This window comes from Pezoporus occidentalis, unplaced genomic scaffold (assembly GCF_034315485.1).
Source record: "Pezoporus occidentalis ecotype Australia unplaced genomic scaffold, CSIRO_AGI_Poc_V1 ctg50, whole genome shotgun sequence".
NCBI lineage: Eukaryota > Metazoa > Chordata > Aves > Psittaciformes > Psittacidae > Pezoporus > Pezoporus occidentalis.
Window position 1 is genome coordinate 2733294 of NW_026915836.1, and position 20566 is coordinate 2753859.

The 20566-nt window shown below is 46.9% G+C and overlaps 1 protein-coding gene across 3 annotated transcripts in view; it reads left to right on the forward strand.

Moving 5' to 3' along the window:
- The window catches only part of LOC134173243 (uncharacterized), a 54439-nt gene that overhangs the window by 19972 nt on the left and 13901 nt on the right, over positions 1–20566 (forward strand). Inside the window, exon 4 of one of the 3 annotated variants that reach the window (XM_062637046.1) lies at positions 20238–20291. The exons of 1 other annotated variant lie outside the window; for it this stretch is intronic. In XM_062637046.1, the coding sequence (XP_062493030.1) occupies positions 20238–20291 (54 nt within the window). The remainder of the gene's footprint in view (positions 1–20237; positions 20292–20566) is intronic. One more of the 3 variants, XM_062637047.1, reaches the window with a different exon arrangement.

Here is a 20566-nt window from a genome sequence, read left to right on the forward strand (position 1 = left end):
GTAGAACAACTGTTTGAAAGGGTACCTGCAGGCATCTGCTGACTCTGGTAAACTGCAGTAAGTTAAAGACGGTTAATTCTGAATTTCCTCTTGCTAGGGAAGAATTTTACAGCCTCTGGTTGGTGGGATGTACTAGTTTTAACCTCACTAACAACACCCCCTTTAAGCCTACAAGATGAACCCACTGAAAGAAAGGACTATATGTTCATTTTCCGAGATGTATGCAAGACCCCTCCATTTCCCCATTACATTGCTGCTTGTTCTCAGTCCTGCTGGCAGCATACATCTCATGAATACATAATTCAGGGACTTGTGGTTTCAGTACAGTTTTCATCACTCCCTCTGCTCTTGTAGCCAAGTTTCTGCTCACAGAACATTCAAAAGGCCCAGTCTTGCATTTCACATCACCCAAATCTTCTACTGATACTGACAGACTTTAATTAGTCTCACATCCTAATGAGATGAGAGGAAAGCTGGTGAGCCGGTGCCCAGCTGCCTGTTCTTTTGGAGTGCATGTGAGTAAATGTCGAAATGTTCCTTTAGAGCAGGTGCTTGCTCTCATTTGGATCCCAGGCATAGCATCTACCTACTTTGCCTACACTTCTTCTCAACAGTGTGTTTGGGAGTGTGTTGGTGAAGGTTAGGGTATAATGAAGCAAGCTTTACGAACTGTTGTGCTTTCTCTGGGCAGCCTTGTGAGGCCAATTTGCTCCCTGGTCTATCTGCTCTCCACACTTCTCTATCAGTTGAAGCAAAGAGTATTGCAAAAGATGCTGGAAGCTGGTGTGGAGTTGTGTGGTTTTTAAAGTACTTTTACGCTTGTAGGTTGTGGAATCCCTGTGATAAAGAGAGGCTATTCACCTGGTGGCTTTAATTTAAGAGTGTACTTTGGTGAGAGATAGGGGTGACAGAACACATGCAAAGCAAGATGTAGCCTGAATATTGGAACAGTGTGTGGTCATTTGCATCATTTTTATAGTTCCAATTGGTTACTTGTCAACCAGTAAACCTTGAAGCTTTATGATGACTTCTTACTTGCTATCTGTACTTGTTTCTGCTACAAAAATAGCAATAGAATTGTGTTGTAGATTCCATCTTCTGACATTTGGATTCCCATCAGCTTACCTAAACTCAGCAATCTTATTTCTTATGAGAATGATCTGAAATCTGGGGTTGGAGTTCTGCCACAAATCCTTGGGCAAATCTCATTCCATACCTCTATTCCCCACCTGTAAAATGGGACCAAGGTGTTTCTTGGTCTGTTTTCATTCTCCAACAAAACTGGTATTAACTCCCTGGGCAGCACTTGGCATCATGTGTTTTTCAGCCAGGTAAACAATGTAAGCGAGGAACGACAGTATTAAACTGGCTACTGTAAGGCTTCATCTGGGCTCTTACTTTCCATTCCTGCAGCTTTGTGGAGCTGTCAGATGACAAAGAGGATCAGGCAAGGTTAATGTGTACCAGAAGCAAATGTGTTCTAAGACCGAACGGCACTTTTGGGTGCATGATGGGGTATGGGTTACTCAAGGGTTGAAGAAGAGATGTTGAGTGCTTTGCCTTTGCATCAAATTCTGTTTATATTGGATGATGACAGAAAATTAGTCCAGAGAGCGGCTCTGTGGGATGTCTTGTGGATGTTCATTGATGAAAAGCTCAACAGGAGCTGGCAGTATGTGCTTGCAGCCCAGGAAGCCAACTGTATGCTGGGCTGCACCAAAAGGAGTGTGGCTAGCAGTTTGAGGGAGGTGATTCTCCCCCTCTTCTCCCCTCTTGTGAGACCCACCTGCAGTACTGCATTCAGCTCTGGGGGCAGCACCACAAGAGGGACTTGGACCTGTTGGATTGGGTCCAAAGAAGGGCCACAAAAATGCTCACGGGGCTGGAGTACCTCTCCTATGAAGACCAGCTGAGAGAGCTGGGCTCCTTCAGCCTGGAGAAGAGAAGGCTCTGGGGAGACCCTATAGAAAAAGGGGAAATGGTTTTAAACTGCCAGAGGGTAGATTTAGATTAGATATTTGGGGGAAAATCTTCAGTATTAGGGTGTTGAGACACTGGCGCAGGTTGTCCAGAGAAGCTGTGTTCAAGGCCAGGTTGGATGGAGCTTGGAGCAACCTGGCCTAGTGGAAGGTGTCCATGGCAGGGGGTTGGAACTGGATGAGCTATAAGGTCCCTTCCTACCCAGCCCATTCTCCAATTCTAGGAAGTGTGGGAGAAACCAAGTGGGCTAGGAGCAATCTGAACACGTTTAAGGTGTTAGGGATTTGCTGTGCTTCTGCCTTCATGGCCTGTGGGTAAATGGAAATCTCTATCATCTGGGCATTTCAGTTCAGCCTCCCTCAGCAGGGAAGGCTGCACAGGAGCAGGCTTAAAAAGTCCTTTTCTGATGAGGTGCCAGGCTGTGCAGACACCCATGCCACAGCAGTGAATGACCTCTCCAGCCACCCCTTGATCATGGTCCTTGGACAGCAGTGTCTTTACATGCAGGCTCTGCTGCCATCCACTTGCTGTGGAATGAACATGATGCATATCCTAGAAAGCCTGTGGTTGCTTCCACTCTGTTACCTTGGACAGCCCTGGCTTTTACAGCAATGCTGAGAGCATGAGGTCAAGGAGAGGAGGGACATTCTTGAGGTGAAGGCACGGAGGGATGCAAGGGTCAGCTGAGGTGTAAGGAAGTCCAGGGTGTCACAAAGACTCTATGGAGTTGCTGAACTTATTCCCCCGGTCTTGGCACATTGTGTAAATGGAGAGGAAGTAAAGGGTCCTTCCTCCAGTGCTGTTTAGTGGGACTGCCTGGAGCTCCTTTGAAATCTTTCAGCACTTGAAAAGCCAGAGTGTAGCATTTCAGGGAGAGAGAACGTAAAACATCTCTCTTGGAGGAGAGCAGCTTTGGGTTGGCATGGTGAGCAATCCAAATTGTCCTCATTTATGTGTGGGTAGGTGGCTAGTAAGGAAAGCATTGTTTTAAAGTACAAGGCAGAGAGTTTGGCTACAAGGGTGTATTTCCAGTTACACTACAAAGTGTATTTCCAGTTACACTACAAAGTCGCTAGGTAGTTCTGAGCAAGTTGTGAAACCTTCCTGCTATGGTTTGCCTGTATGTATGATTAGATAATATCAATACTCTTGTCTTATGGAGGTTTAATGCTAGGATGAAAAAGGCCATCACAGAAGAGAAAAATGCATCCTGTGCTAACATTTGGATTTCTCCCTGCAGACAATGCACCCCTTTGGTGGGTGGATAGTTGCAGTGCACAGCAGGTAAGTGGAACTTCATCTTGGCTTGACACTGAAAGTGGCCTGAATACAGTGTGAACTCTGATCTGGGCTTAGCTGTGTAATACCAAGCCCAGCAGTGCTTCTGCTCAATGTTTGAGTGCTGGTTCTTTGGTTGGACTGGGCCTGGTAGGGTGATTGTCACTTGGAAGCTTTCTTGGGGCCAATATTGGTTGCACAGAGGCTGCAGGGCAGCACTCAACACCCATGACCAAGGACCAGTGTATGACCTTTGGCTCACTGGGGTCCAGCCTTTGGGCTGCTAATGGCTCCAGGGTGAGATTTCCATATCCTTACCACAGCTGGGCTTTGCCCTTGTCTGTCTCTCCAGGACTTGACAAATAGCTTCCAGATAGAGAACGTGTGAGCTCGTGAGTCCTTTTCACCTCTTGGCCTCCCCTTTGAATCCAGGCCTTGTCAGCTCCTGAAAATTGTTATCATCTGTTTGCCTGCCTGAGCCTGCCTCTGTGCCGATGGGGAGCTGGAAACCCCCGCTGCTGGTGCTGTCTCTGCCCTGAGCCTCACTCTCCAGAGGGACTGAGTGGGTTTGAGGGGCTTGTGCTTAGTGTTAATGGCTTACACCATTTCCCAAGCAGCCCCGTGCCGGAGCTTGTCTCTCCCAGGTGTGAGAAACTGGGCCATAGCAGCTCTTTGTCCCGGGGTGCAGCAGGGTGCTTGCTGAAGCAATGCAGTAAGGAAACTGTTGCAGAAGCTGATTGCACCATTACAGAATGAGAAATCCTGCTTCTGGTAACCTCCTGCAATTTTGCTTGTATTTGTCACCCCCAGAAATATTCTACACCAGCTGTTCCTCCAGCACAGAAGCTCCGGTCCATGTCACCCCTACCAGCATTTGGCACCAAAGCAGACAGCAAAACAAAGGCTGTGCCTGGCTGCTGCAAGGCAATCCGAACCATGAGAAAGTTTGGAGCTGAAAATGACTGGTGGTCCAGGCTACTCGCCTGCAGGGATGTAGCTCTGGGACTGTAGGCATGGACCACATGAATGCACAATGGGGCATGGCAGAGGTGTCTTGTTCTTCGTACGTTTGGAGGAGCTGAGTTGATGTTCTCTTCTGGTTTGATGTTTGCTGCAAGGACTCTGGCTCAGTGCCACCCAGCTGATGTCTGGTTTGCTGATTAAGGCACTCCTAGTTTGACAGTGGTGGAGAGGGGGGAGTGGGAAGGAAGGGTGCTGTCTGGAAGGTAGAGAGACTCAATAACAAGGGAAGGCATGAGGAACCCCACCCTGCCCCCAGGGGGTGATTATGACTCTGCCAGGCAGCAGATACCTCTTTCTCTGTGTTCCCTAAGTGTTCCCTGGATGGTTATCTAATCCATGCAAAAACATGCCGTAGTGGAAGTGCCTGCGTGCTGTTGGGCTGGATGAATCAGAGCATCAGAGAGCAGTAACCCATGTAGAACTTGGCCTAGCTGCTTCCTAGAAAGGGTAATGATTTTTGTTTCTTTCCTGAAGGAGGCAATTGGGCTGACTATGTTTTCACTTCACTGACAGTAAGGTTCACCTGCTGCCACAGTGCCAGGTTGTAAATGCCAAAGGCAAAGCAAGTAGGATAACGTAGTCCTATTCCTAAACTCTTGGCATCAGTCAGTATGACAGAGGTTAGAGCATTCTCACAGAACGCTTGAGGTTGGAAGGGACCTCTGGAGATTATCCTGTCCAACCGCTGTGCTCAGCGATGGTCACCTACAGCCAGTGGTCTAGGACTGCATCCAGACAGCTTTTGAGTATTTCCAAGGATGGAAACTCCATAACTTCCCTTGTGCCAGTGCTTAGTTACCCTCACAGTAATTGTGATTCCTGCCATTCAGAGGGAACCTCTTCCTGTGTTTCAGTTTGTGCCCATTGCCCCTGGTCCTGGGCACCAGTGAAAAGCACAGGCTCCATCCTCCCTTCAGATATTGGTGCGCAATATAAGAACAATCCAAGCTCTCTCAGCCACTCCTCATAGGAGGGATGCTTCAGTCCCTTAATCACCTTTGTGGCCCTCTGTTGGACTTTCTCCAGTAGCTCCTCATCTCTCCTGTCCAGAACTGGACCCAGCACTCCAGATGTGGCCTCAACCCATGAGATCTCTTGATGCTGTGTTCACCTTTCAGGTGTGCTACTTGCAAACCTTCATTCTGATCATGCATCTCTCCTTGGACCTCTTCTATCATTGTGTTAGACCTATGACAGTGTGTTAGCTTGTCTGTTCCTCATGTCAAACACTTCAGCTCTTCTCCCTTAATCCCTTCCTTCCCTGTTTTGCCTGAGTGCATTTTTCACCTGGTTTTGTAGCACATGCAAAGGGGCATCAGTTCAAGGGGGAGATGGACAAGGGAGCTACTAAATGTGCTTCTTTCTGGAAATATTTATCTGTCTCTGGGTAGATACCCATGTAACTTTGCCTTCTTTTCCTAGGAGCTTGTATGTTGGTGAATATAGCTACCATGAGACCTAAGTACCATTTGGGCTGTCTCCAAGTGTAAGCCAGCAGCCTGAACATCTGCTGAAACCTGGTTCCTTGAGGTGCTGCTTTGAATTATGAGAGAGTGGGGATTAGGTTGGTCAGAGCAATTTGGAGTGCACCAGAGAGCTTGGGTGAAGGAAAAGGAAGACTAGGGAAGGAAAATAGATGTGGCTGAAGCTTGGAAAAGTATGTGTTGAAGGCAAGAAAAGAGCTGTGGGGAAGAGGAGATTAAGAATGGGTAGAGACAGAGCTAGAGAAAGTAATTTTGTTGTATTAAGATTCCCAAAGGGACAATAATAGCACCCTGGCACCAGTGGCAGTAAATTACGAGCCTAAGGCTAAAGCTGATGGCTTATCATTTAGATTGGCGAGCTTGCTGGCTACCTTCCCAACCCTGTTGTCCTTTTTTCTCTAAGCTCTAAAGCTTGGTAAGAAGGTATTAGGCTAAAGCCAATTCTTTGGCTGCAGACCAGAGAGAAAGGAGATCAAATGGGCATATGGGCACCACTGGCATGTGTCCTTGAGATGTGACTTAGGGAGCAAGTCTTTTGTGAGGGTGGTGATACTGTGTGAGGCTTGAACTCCTGGTGTGACTGAGGGTAGGTAGGCCTGAAGGGAGTAAATTTGGGGGTGGGAGGGGAGAGTGTTCCCACCTGAAAGTGACTGCCAGAATATCTGCATATGAATGGACAGGGCTGGGGTCTTGACCTCTATCCTTTTTCTCTCAAAGAACCACAGAGAATAATGTTTGCTGAAGGAGCAGAAGGAAAGCCCAGTCCCCCATATTTCCTGCAGTGGTTCATGGCTGGCTGGTGTCAGGCCACACAAATCATCACTCAGCAAACCCTAGAGATCCTAACTGCAGGGGGGGTGAATGGCAGTCACAGAGTGGCTGCTGGGTTGGCTACCCAATTGTGTCCATCTTGCAGCATATTCCTCTTCTTTCTCTTGGCATGTGGCTGTTGTGGATGCTTTTTGAAGAAGGTTTTCCAAAGGGTGTTTTGTTTCTTGTTTTGACACAATAGAGTGCAGAAGGATAATGCTGGCACATTTTCTTCCCCACTGTCTCAATTCAGCCCAAGTAGCCTTGAGGGCCTGGCAGATTAAGAAGTTTTGCTGTAACCTGTTTGTACTTTCCAGCAAGACCAGTTAGTAGATGTTGCTTGGAAATGAAGGCCAGAACCCTCTCTATAGTGCTTTCTCCTGGAATAGGGCTGGATTGTCTTCACACAGCCTTGGTGTGTCTGGACTAGAAGTGCTGCTTGGGTTGGGTCCCCATGTGGCTGTTGATACCTCTCCTTTCCCACTCCTCCTGCAGCATGTGGCTCATTGTGATACAAATATCTCATCCTTGCCTGGGGAGAAAAGGAGTTTGCAGGTGGCTTCACCATATGCTGTCACTGCCCATGTTGTGTTTGGCTTGCGGATGAATGGATCTCTCTTCAGGCGTGGTAAGTTACATCTTTTGCTTATGCTAGCAGCCTCTGAAAAGGAGAAAGCCTTACGTTTACCTCTTCAGAGGAGCAGCGAGGTGAGCTTGAGGAGACTGGAGAGGGTAAATTGCTATTTAGAGCCAAACTGGTTATTCCTCATGTAGTCCAGAAAGTGCCTGATGGCAGTTTTCGGCTTGCTTTTCTTGCTGTTACATAGATCAAGAAACTGAAATGAGCAGAAGAGATAGGTTAGGCTTTTTCTCTTCTTCCTACCCTACCACCACCACTAAGTGTTGAATTCCCACCTTGAGCACTTAAGCAAATGACCAGTCTCTTAAAATTCAGCACCTATGAGACAACAGGGCCTGCTGCTCCTTAAAAATCGAATAGTAAGAGGCTTGTTCAAAGCACTACAATGGCATCAAGGAACAGAAAGTAAGAGCTTGTTTTTCCCTTTGTTTTCCACTGGCACTGCTTAGCCCTGTATCTCTGAAGCAGGACACTGTCCTCATCCAGCACGGCTTGGCAGCGGTGCTGAGAGGTGTGCTTTCCACCCTGCAGTCTCCCCTGGGGCACTGCCTGTGAGTGAGAAGGAAGGAGGGAGGTGGTAGTGCGGGTTTGGAATCAACAGAAGCAGGGCGGTCCTGTGATGGTGAACATTAACTATTAATGGCAGGCGTTTGTGCTCCGGGTCTGCCATGGCACACTGAAAGCAAGCAGCTTGTGCCAGGGCAGGTCTGACACATGGAAATATAGCAGCCATTGCTGTTCAAGAGGCAGAAGCTGGCTGGGCTTTTAAGGCTAAGCCTGCAACTAGAGTAAACACTCTAGGAAATACTCTTTTTGGACAAGCTTTGGCATAGTAGAATAGCCAGCCTGGCTGTCAACAACACAGCTGTCCTTGGCATGGGCTGGGGTTTAGCTCTGATTTTCTGCCTTAGCTCTGAATAGCCTCTCCATTGTTGGCTCACATGAGAACCACACTGCTGGGCTCTGCTCGCACTTTCTTTCAGCCTGTTGATGTCAATGGGAGTTTTGGGCATTGGTCCACAGCTCATCTCGCAGGAGGCACTCAATAGAGGCATCTACTTCTCATGTAGATGGAGACTGAGTTAAACCAGAGCATATTCTCTTCTAAACTTTCTTGCCCTTCTCCAGAGCTCTGTTCCCAGACACCCAGTTCTTGCTGAGGTGCAGTTGGTTTTGAGATGACCGGTATGTCAGAGGTGAACCTTTCCTCTCCAAGACACAAACATAGGATTATGTTCTTTCCTGAATTCAAGGCTTCAAAAGCATAGGAGTCCTGGAGGCTCCAGGTACATTAAAAGAAAGCACAAATTAAGATACTGAACAGAAGCCCTATTAAGTTTGCTGGTTTTCCTTATTGAAAATAATCTTTTCAATCTCCTGGTGGACTTTGCTTATTCATAGTATCATAGAATAGTTAGGGTTGGAAAGGACCTTAAGATCATCCAGTTCCACCCCCCCTGCCATGGGCAGGGGCACCTTGCACTAAACCATGTCACCCAAGGCTCTGCCCAACCTGGCCTTGAACACTGCCAGGGATGAAGCATTCACAACTTCCCTGGGCAACCCGTTCCAGTGCCTCACAGTAATGAACTTCTTCCTTATATCCAATCTAAACTTCCCCTGCTTCAGTCTGAACCCGTTACCCCTTGTCCTATCTCTACAGTCCCTAATGAAGAGTCCCTCCCCAGCATCCCTATAGCCCCCCTTCAGATACTGGAAGGCTGCTATGAGGTCATGGAAAGCGATTTCCTAAGAATGGATTTACAACACTGAGGATCTTCTGGAGTGTTAGGAACTTAATATAAATGAAGTCTGTGGTCATATCTATGCTAGGCAAACTGTATTTTTAAATCTAAGAATGTGCTTGTGTTTCAAGACCCTGGCATATCCTTGTAAGCTATAATTTCACCTTCATGCCTTTGATTATGGAAAAAGCAGGTTACACAAAGCATAAAACCCTGAATCACTCTGCAAGTTACTTTGCAATCTTATTGTAAGCATGTTCATTTTTGAAAGCATTTTTGCTGCCTGTGGAGACTTCAGGACCCTCCCTATCTTGCATATCACTTCAGAGGCTCATCGGACACTCCTCTAGGCTCTGGTGTGATGGTGTGTGGGCATCATATGTGATTAAGAAACAGAGGGCAGTTTAACACATCCTTTCCCAAGCTCCAAAGCCAGTGGATCTGTGCAGTTCCTTTAAAATGCAGCCAGTCACATGTCTGGTTTTCTCACTGCTGTTAAACCCATTAGATGTTATGTTACAGGCGATGTGGTCTGCAGCTGGGGAAACCACCATAGGGAATGCCCTGGGTTTGCTCAGGAAAGTCTGTTAGTGCCATTGTTTCCTGTCTGTGCAGGAAAGACGGGCAAACCTCACACAAGAACGTGCTGTACCTGGCTAGGTGATAAGATGCTATATTGAGCACACCTTAATGTAAGTCTCAGCCTAAGATGTGTCACTTTGGTCGGAGCTCTGGTGGAAATAGCACAGTGAGTTCATGATATATGTGTTTTCATTGTAGTTCTGAATCTGGTGTATCATCAGATCAAGCTCTGAGCTTGTCTTCAACTCAATAGAATGTCATGGCATCCTCTGAAGAGCATGGCCAGCTCTAAGTATTGTTAGTGGTAAGAGTGTAATTATGAGCAGTGGAAGTTGGAAAATGTGATTTGAAGGCGTGTTTTTGAGCAGAGGGACTTCTAGTAGGACATCTTTATAGTGTTCCTGTATCTTTCATCATACAGGCAATGTAGCAGTCAGCCTTGAGAAGAATAAGTGTGAAAAGGCATTTTTGTGCTAATTCTTCCTGTCTGCATTTTGCAGGCTCTCACTATGGGCAGTTGTGCTAAACAGCCTATGGGAAGACCCTAAAGATTAGTGCAACAGTAAACCACAAGAAGCTGAAACAAATCAGATTGCTATCTCATGATGGGGCTGCTGGTAGGGTTTGAAGTGTAAAGCAGTGGTAACTACTGCTGCAGCTGTGAGACTTGCCTGTGCTTGGTCCACTGTATAAAACTGTACTGAGTGGGGACACTGGTTTGTTTGCTTTCCAGATGCAACTACCCAAATCATGCAAACTACCTCAAAACTATTCATGTAAACGTGGTATCAATGTTTGCTTTGATTATCAACTTTCTGTGCACAGAGGATCTTAATAACCTTGGCCTTGAGGCATTCAGGTCTCTCTCTGGACTCTTTCTTCTTTTAATGAGATGACATGAGCTTTTGCTCTTCTCCAGTGTGGTGGGTGAATGAGCCCTCTTGGTCCTAGGACATGACTGTTTTGTAAGCATCAGATGAGCCAAAATCCTGAACTGAAAAAAGGAAACAACAAATTGATTTGTGTGTTAAAATCGATGCACATGTTATGAGCGCTGGCACGTGTTATACAGGCTCTGATGTGGATCTTGCAGGCTTTTGAGTTGAAGGCATATTGCCAACGATTTGGAAAGTGGATCCTGATGCACACAATTGAGAACAATACAAGAGGGCAGCAGTTCTCCTATTAGTGCTTTGGGCACAGCTATAAGGGTTGCCATGCTCTGCTAACAAGGGCTGGGGAGGTGGTGGCCTGCTTCTGGCTCTGAGCTGGTTCATCACTGCTCTCACATAGAGAAGGTTCAAAACGTTGGCAGGAGTAATGTGTATCCTGTGCTGGCACCCATGGACACGGGGAGATGCTGAAGCTGAGTGCATTGAAGTGACCAGAGAAAGCACTGTTTGCCGGGTTGTTTTGTGTCTTGCACTGGGGAGGCATCCCTGGACCAGCTTCTGGGCCATCTGGAGTCACATGCAGCCATGAGGATGTGAACAAAGAGGGTGCACTAGAATCCACGAGTGCTGATTTCCAGTGCTGAAGGGGACCGTATACCTACTGAAGAGGAAGGACAGAGCACCAGGTGGGGGATACTGGTGCCTCTGAAATCCTTGCGAGCTGTTCACATGGGTACAGGCCTAGGTCAGCCCTTTTAAAGTTGGTGGTCAAACCCCATCAAAAGCTCTGAGCTTCAACTTACAAATCCACTTCATGGACACCTATTTGAAGGCAAACAAATGGTCTCTCAGGTTTGTTAATAATCTTCTGGCATGTAATTTCTATACATTACTTGTTTATGTAAAATTATTTTCATGTGCCCATGGAAACAAATGAGATCTCAAAACCAGAGTCATATGAAAGGAAAGATGCTAAAATATGCTGTGGGGCTGTGCAGACGTGGCATGTGCCTGTGTGTGTCTTGGGAAGAGGAGTGGGATTCTGTGCCCTGTTTTCAACTTTGTGGAGCCTGAGCAAGCCCCATGGCGCAAGGATGCTTGCTTGTTTGACAGGCTTGTTTTGGCTTCCCAGAGCTCTTTATGCAGTCAGCTTGCATTTCACTTTTCTTCAGAGCTTCTCCACTGTCCACACATCCAAGTTCTCATCGGAAGATGTGACCTTGTGTGTGTTCTGCTGAAAGCTGCCTTTGTGAGTGCTCCCAGCAGCACCAGCTGAACCCAAGGCAGGGGTTCCCATAGGGTAGTGTCTCTGGCACTCAGCTGGAGAGAGGGTGGGAGGCGATTCAGTCATGTTCTGAGGTTTCTATTGTAAAGGACAGGCCATGCCTGCCTCCTCTGCCGCTGAAAAGTCCTTCCCTCCTTGAGTCCGATGAGTATACCCCATGTTGCCCTGTTTGTGGGAAGCTCCACTAACACCAACCCTCTAGCTAAGAATCTGCTGAAAAGGTGCATAGTCCAGGTTCTCCCCAGACCAACACACTGATCTCCATTGTACAGTTACTGTGATGGATTAGGTAGGTACAGTGTGGGGTTTCTACCTCCTGAAAAGTCCCTTTTCTAACTATACTCTTTAGAGCAGGCTTTTGGGCTCACAAACAGGTATTCCAGGCCAAGAATTTATACTTTAAAACATAAATAGATGAGATCAACATCTAAATCATTCACGTTGGCTCAAAACCATGAAGAAATTGGCTTAAAAATCCAGACTTGAAAGAATTCTGACCTTTTTCTTTTACCTTCTCTGCGTACAGCTATTGTTTCCTCTGCCAGGCTGAACCTGTATGAGCGTGGAGTCTCCTTCTGGAAATGTGGTGTCCCAGACGCCTAAGCTGTGCACTCTCTGGCTGGTATGCACCAGAAGCTGGGGCTTGCCCAGAGCCTTTGGAATGTCTTGTAGGTTTTTCAGTTAGCGGATGGTGTGCAGGTAACCTGGCCCTCTCCCTGGTAGTGCCTGTGTGCTTTGGGATTAGGAGCAGCCATCTGTGGCTTCTCTCCCTCTCTGTGTCCCTGCAGTGTCACAGCTGACAAGAGCCTGCACCTTTCATTGATTTGAATTCTTTCTCTTGTAATGCAGCCGTGTGGCTTACAGAGCCCTCTCTTGTCTTCCTGCTTGGAGGAAAGCGTTTACTCTATTGCCTGACTTGGGCTAATGTCTTCACCCCTTCTTGGTGTGCTCAGGGACAGTGGTGAAGCAGCATTTCCCATGCGCTGACAAGGGGAACAGGATAAAGCTGCAAGCAGCAACGTGCCTTCTGCCCTCACTCTGCCTATGGCAAAAGTCCGTGGGGAGGGAGGGCTTTGGACTTGCATCCAAGCCAAGGCTTCAGTTAACAGTCACAAGCTGGAACTGCACAAGTAACATACACTACAGAGACATAAGATGGTGAGTTAGACCAGACTGGGTGTTCCCTGTGGACAGCTTTGGTATCAAGGCCAGGAACGAAGCGAGGAAACGGTCACGTTGGCAGCCCTGAATTAAAAGCCTTGTCAGCTTTTCCTCAAGAGCTGCTACCATGCCTGCCAGCTGTGAAACTAGAGCCTTCTGTCCCTTCACACCCCTCCCTCCTCCATTCCCAGGCTCCAGTGAGCAGGAGGGGCAAGCCCAGCATTTGAACTTTGATAACTTTGGCAAGTGCAGCCGAGTGATGGGGAATTAATGAATCTTGCTCCTTCTTTGTATTTGTGCTACTCCACAGGTGCTGGAGGTTTTGGTCATGTCTGCTTGCTACGCAAATGGAGCTTTGCATTCTTTCCAGGCCTCAAAGAAAACCAGTGAGGGATTTGGGGTTGGCGAGGAGTGAATAGATGAACCATCTGATGCACCCTGCAGACCAGCAGACTCAGACCCTGCCAGGCAAACCAGCAGGGGAAGCGGCTGCTGAGCCAGAGATGCACCGTGCAGTGTTCACTTCCTCCATCCCCAAATTCACATCAAAGGGCTAGTGGTAAAAGTGCCAGGGCAAATCTGGCCTCTTCTCTGTGCCTAGGGGGACAGGGCTTCTGTACAGATCCAGAGCATATCTGGAGACCATATGCCACAAAGGTGACAGAGGAGCAGTAGAAAACCAGTCACCTGGCCAGTCTGTTTGCTTAGACCATAACTGTGTAAATTGGTAGCTGTGTTTGCATTAGCTATGGCAGTAGTGTAATAGTCAGTGAGAACTTCAAAAAGCAGCCTGTAATTTAATAACCTTATCTGCTTCCTGCTCCCTGGGAGAGGTGGGAATTCAGATGCCCTGCCAGGTGGCAGACCTTCCTGGCCAGGCTTGGGCTCACACTCTCTTGTAGTGGGCATTGCAACTGGGTTGTGCTTATTTAGAGAGCAATCACCTGTGGGATAGACTTGCTATTCTGCCAGGTAAGACTCACCCCTGGTTCAGGGCCATTTTGTGTTTGCTGTAGGCTTTCGCCCATGTCTCTTAAGCAGTGACAGCTGAACCACTCCTAGTAGTGTACAAAATAGGGTGATGAATGGGACCATGATTAGAAGGGATTTTGCTAACCACAGAAGTTAGTTTATTGTGCCTTTCATGGTCCACCGTTTGCCATGTGTGGTCTCAGGCAGGTCCCTGCAGTGCTCTGTTTTGTAAGGCCTCGTCTGGTTTTTTGTTTCGCTTCTAGTTTGAATTTGTTCTCAGTGATCACTTTAGTAATCAGCATTTCCTCTGCTGCCCTGCCCAGAGATGCTAAGTGGTCAGTGTTTGCAGTATACGGAGGCCATGGATTCGTGCCACTTGCTGGCAGAGGTGCTGCCTGGAAAACTGGGGCTCCTGTGTCTGATAGAGATGGGGTCCCTTTATGACAGTGTTGAAAGACCAAAGGTATTGATGTTTTGAAGGCAGATTGAGGGTAAATGTTGCAAAAGAAGCGTTAATGACTAATTCAACTGAATATGAAATAGAAAGGACTTGCTAAAGAACTCCAAAGCTTTTCAGGATATTCCATGGCATTACCACAGCTTACAGTCTTTGGATGCTGGAGTTTGTTTTCCTGGGAGGAGCCTGTTGGCCAAAGCACTTGAATTAGCCTGTATTTTAAAGTGCTGTGAGGCTGTTTAACTTCTGGTGGAGCAGTCTGCAGACTGACAGATGATAACTGTGATTTAAGGCTGTGGGTGAAATGCTGTGCTGATGTAGGGGCTGGGCAGGGAGCTGGGAAGGCCTGCCCCTCTTGTTTCTCTGCTGATTATAGTCATGTGTGCCTGTGAGCCTGAGCCTGGCTGGGGGGTAAGGTCAGCTGGAGTTGCCTTAGCTTTACAGCAGCAAGGAGGAGCCTGTGATGTTCTTCTTCCATACAGTTTTTGTACTGCAGAGCTAAAAGGTGATGCCAGTGTCCTAGCAGCACTGCTCAGTGCCAAGGAATTTAAAGATCCAGTCCAAAATCAACCTACAAAATAGATTTAAAAGGTTTTTTCCTTGTTATCCTCCTAAACCGACTGGGAGGGCAGAGCCAGCTTTGCCCGTTGCAGAGCACCCATAACTGCGTTGGCAGAAGGACAGGAGCCGTGGTCTGGCTCCCTTGCGCTCTGCTGCATGGGCATGGAGCACTGTGCTCCTGGATAGGAGATGTCTGTGAAAGCAGAGAGCGCACTGGGCTCTGATGTTTAAGCCCAGAGGCATTGGTGCTGCATCAGGGAGGGACTGATAACTTCAGCATCCCCACTGAGCTCTGGCTGGGGCCTCTCTTGTGGGAGCATTGCCTTTGGAGGTAGTCGATCCCCTTCCTTTAATTCACCCAGTGCTGTAAAAAAGGGCCCTGCTGCAATGCTCCGCTCGGTACCCGGCGGGTGCTGCTGCTGCTTTGCTTGCCTGCGTGTGTCCCCTTTCTCTGGTGTCCAGCAGCCGTGAGCCTCCTGCCCCTGCGGACCCCTGGGCCACCCACCCCATGCCCCGCGGTGGGCCGGAGGTGGGTCTTGGTCAAGCAGAAGCCTGCAGCCACAGTGTGCTGCACAATAGCCACTTTGTGCGGGGCCCTGACCTCATCTGCCCACTGCCCGCAGCTGCGCTGCTGCCCTGCGCCTTAACCCTCCGTGCGCTCTCCCTGCCTCGGCAGCGGTGGGCTGGGACAGGCCGTGTTCAGCAGCGGGCTGGTGGGGAAGGCTGCTTCTCCTGGCCCAAACCAGGCTCCAGGGGCCAGCAGGAAATGCGTCGGGCAGGCTCCTTGCGCTCCAGTGCCTTCCCAGGAGAGAAGGGCCATGGGGCTGTGCTCCCCTGGCCAGCTCTGCGCGTGCACCAGGAGTGGCATTGGGCTGGAGCTCACCCATTGGCACTGCCTCTGCACTGGCGTCTGCTTCACTTCCCCCTCACAAGAGGCATCTTGTTGAGGGCTTTTCAGCCCTCTGCTTGTTGGGCCATGGAGCTGCTTCACTGCCTTGCTGTCGGGTTTTTTTTTTCCTCTTTATGGCCATCACATCACCGGGCATGGTTTTTCCTTCACATCAGCCTTCTGCTATGACTTAGAGCACAGTTTCTACTCATGTCACAATGTTTCTTTCAGTTCTTTCTGAACAACGAAGCATCATCAGTCTGTTTCTACATACGTGTTTTCTGTGATGGACATTCAAGCTTGATCTGCCTTGTTTCTGGAAGACTCCAGACACCTGGGAAGCAGACTGGTAGGGTTAACAGCGTGGAAGTAAAACAAGAGTTATGGAGCTAAAGAGACTTCTTAAAACTTGGTCTGCTTTAACCTTAGTATCCTGTCAAGAGCTTTAAGATGCCAAAAAGTGATAGACACATCAGTGTCTTCAAAGTGCTGTGGAGGGTCCTCAGGAAAACTAATGAAAGGCAGACTTCTGGCCTGCTTGATGTTCTTCTGAAAGTCTGGGTTTTGAGTCAAGTGGCAGCACAGTTACTGAAACAAATTCTTCACTTTTGAAATCTTTTCCATTAAACAAGTGAAAATAGGTGCAAAATTATTCAGTCAAAGCAAAGCAGATTGTGTATCAGTATGGACCATTTGATGAAGTGCACTGATTTGTTGTCAATTACATGGGTTAAGTTGAACTGAGAGTTCCTGTGCTCTCTTGCATGAAATAGACTAAACTGTTCTGAAAAAAAGTGGTAGCAGCTAAACAGCATCCAGCTCTTAGGTTTAAAACTACAACCAGATAATGAAGTTAAGATAATAATCCCCCACCAGTAGACAGAGCTGTTGCTTTGTCCTATGGAGGTAGTGAAAATGAAATCACTCTAAAACTGTGCACATAAAAAGCAGATGCAAGATGAAAGGTGTTTATTAACATATAAGCTGGTACTTTGCATTGTACAGTGATTTAAGAGATTGTTCAAACTCTTAAATATTCTAATGTTTAGCTGTGATGCCCGTCTTTAAGCCATTCATTGGCACAGTGGTAAGTACTTAGTTTTGAGCTGCAGTAGTGTGACATAGATTCATCCCTCTTGAGAGTTTCACTATTCCTAGAATGACCTTCTGTTAAGAATACCTGTATTTTGTTAGTATCTGTTACAATCATCTAGGTAATACAGTTTGTATGCAGTAGATCTGGGTACAGGAGCTTGTGTACATAAGCAAATACATGTGTGCAACACTTAACACCCTTAGTTAGTTAGGGTGTTAGTTCATTAGTTAGTAGGGTTAGTTCATTACAGCTTAAGTTAGTGGTAGAGGACTTGGAGCTTAATCAGAGATCTCTGCTAAAACAAGGCTGCACTAGAGAGCTGTGCTCTGGGGGAAGCAGGGGGGGTGGTTCATCTCTGCTCTTAATGTGGTATTTTGATGAGGCAGCGATGTGCAGCAAAGCCACACGTGCCTGTTCAGGGGTTCATTACCACATCTTACTCGGTAAATATGTAACTCTCCAAGTGATCGTTTCCAGTCCCTGCAGCTTTCTTTTGAATCCAGAGCACAGTCACTGGCTTTATAAACAGAAAGTATTTGTGTAACAGGAGGTGAGACTGGTGGGAGGGTTTTTAGGCTGACCAGATTCTGCTGTTTCCTGGGAGTTTAACCCAAACCATTCCAATTTAGTCTTATTTTTAGAGAGAGACATAACTCTTGTGCCCTTAAAAAGACTTTCCATGTTTCCTTAGTCATGTCATTTCCTCTTTTTAAGTAGAGGATCATAAAACAAACTTTCCTTGGTGCACATAACAGTGCTCCCAATCTGTAGGTTTCAGCTCTGATGCCAGCAGTTCTGTCAGAGACCAACAGGAGGGCCTTTTTAATTGAAATTAAAAACTGGATACAGACGCTGCCTCTTCTTTCATTTCCTTTTCTGCAGGTGGAAGAAAGAATCTCAGAAACCAAACCCTACCATTTATTCTCAGCTCTGCTACTTTTTCTATGACCTTCAGCAAATCTCCTTGTCATAGCTCCCAAAAAATAACTCGGAAACAAAACTGCACTTCCAGGTTGGCTTAGTAGTTAGGAACAATCACATAATTACTAAACTGAATGTGTCACCTTTCTTATATGCCATTTCTCCTGCTTTTAGGCTACTGCAAGTCATGTAGCCAAATAAATGTTATTTCAGCTCTACCCTCTATCTGTGTAAATAGGAGTTAATGAGTTGCTGCATCTCCTGGCTGACTTGTGACGTGGAGGTCTCCAGAGGGAGGATGAGGAGGAGACGCTGCCATGGAAAGTCCCTGGTTGTTGCTAGGCAGCACTGCATTTTAGCTTCCCCGACTGGAAGTCTGCACTCAGGTTTGGCAAGGAAAGGGAAAACCAAGGAATGGAAAACCACACAAAGATGCTCAACTTACTTTTTGTAAAGCATGGCTTTACTGTGCTGGGTGCAGCGAGTGTGTGGCTGCAAGTGAGGTGGAAGCAATTTGATTAAACAGAATAACATTTGATAACTGGCCTTCTGTTTATTCACTTTTAGCTGCAGGATCATGTGGCTGGCTTGCTCGCTCTCTGCCCCCCCTCCCCCTCTGTTTTGTCTGCTATGATGTTCTTGGGATCTTGCAGTGAAGTTGGAAGAGTACAGCACAAATGGTCTTGCTCCACTTCCACTTTAAACGGAAGGAGGAAAATCCAGCAGTTCCAGAGACTTCCCTCTGAGGCTTATGCTCCAGTTTTACAGCCTGTGGATAAGGGGATGTCATGTCCCCATTTTACTTCTAAGCTCATCAAGAGGCACACCAAAGATCTCTATTAACTAACAAAAATTGTTATGTAGGGCATCATGCTCTTGCTGCACGTTGTAGCAACGGTGCAAATAGTGGTAAGATCCTCATGTGGTTAAAACTCATCACAACAGCACTGCTAAAAGAGCACCTGATTTTTCTGCCAGAAATACAGGGTTTGGGATATAGCTGAGCACTTGAATTCCTCTTGGTAGAGTTGCTGTATTGACCATCCGTCCGTCCATCCACCCATGGGCTAGTTCAAGCTTTTCAGACAGTCTTAGTTGTTGTCTTGTAATTGCTGTCTCTGTTTTTCCTCCCTGTGTGTTTTAGTAGAAGGTCAGGATGAGTAAATTTAAGGTCTTGCTGCCTCAGCTAACTGATACATGGGAAATAATGTCTTTTGTTGCACTGTGATGGAGTCACTGGGGGATGGATCTGTGGATGCGACCTCATTAGGCACTGGACCCTTCTGGACTGCACTGGAAAGTGGTTTGCTTGCTCCCTGGCTAACAGGTTAAAGATACTTTTCCCCTTTCAGCTGAGGATCCTGTGGTGCTACTGAGGCACTGTGGAGTTAGGTGTCACAGCCTTGCTCCATCCTTGAGGGTTCAGCCAAGTACCATTGCAAAGCTCATGTTACAGGAGCTTAGAGAACCTTGCTTAGAGAACTTTGAGAGTCTTGTCCAAAGTCATGCAGCTTGTAGTCAAATGGGATGCAGCAGGATATGTTCTGCTGCAACAGTGCTCTTCCCCTCAGGGATGGGCCTCGAAAACTGAGAATCAGGCCTCTTTTACAACCTGATTCTTTGAAAACAAGCAGGAGCTAGGAAAATCTATTCTTTATTTCAAAAGCTGATGGAGAAGCTTCTTCCTGATGCACCTCCATCACCAAGCTTTTTGTCATAAAAATGTAGTTGAAGTATTATTTATGGGAAAAACTGTTCTCCTAAAGCCTTGTTTTTCCACTCTGAGTCACTTTTTGGAGGTTTTTTGAGGGGAAGGAATGATTTTATTCACTTGCCAACTTTCAAAGCACTGCCTCGGAACTGGGATAAAGCTGTAACTCACCTGTTTATTTCTGTAGTTACACACAGTAATTGCTGGTTTAAGGATATCCTGTTTGCTAAGTTGTGCAGTTCATGTGTTATGGCAACTTTAATGGCCCTTGCGGTATATAGCAAGAGGATTTAGGTCTGTGGGCAGGTGCTTTTTACCTTGTTTTTTAATTCTAAATAAACATAATGAAAATAGCTATTAAATAATGAGAACATCCACATTTACATTAAATACACTATTCTTTTCTTCACGAAAGGAAGATAAATTCACCTGCATCAGGGCAAAGTCTAACTGCTAATGGACAGAAGAAACTTCCTTTTAGGCAGTTGTTCCATCTCTTTCTCCCTGGAATTTCTTGTATGTTCTTTCAGATCCCAGGGTGTCAGTCGCTGCCAAGGGACTGTGCAGGTTGGGTGGGACAGTCTCAGGTTAGGCCACCTCTAGTAATTCTTAGCCTTTCATATCTCACCTACCCATCCATCCGTCTTGTTTGCTAATTAAATGTTGATGAAAAGAGACTCCCTGCAACCTCCCTCTTTCTGTTCCCTCGTGCTACTGCTACTAATCCCTGGATTCTACTTCTCTTTCAGAAGATGCTGCTTAAGAAGAATTGTGGAGCGAAGACTAGAGTAATTAAAATTCATGTAAGTTGCCCTTTTCTGGTCCAGTTCCTGCATCTTTCCGCATGTATCTGAATGTGGTGATTCTTTGTGAACATCTATACCCAGAAGATTATCTGTGGAGGTTTCCTGTGGCTTGATCAGCTGCATAACAAAAGCTGCTACTTGTAATTTAGGTTAGGTGCTGATGAGGCTAATAATACACTGGCTTTTCTGTTTTGGAGGCTGTGGGCTCAAAGCTTTCTTGGAGTGAAACTACATTCCCTCCTGTGAGCTCATACAGCTATGCATATCTGTCC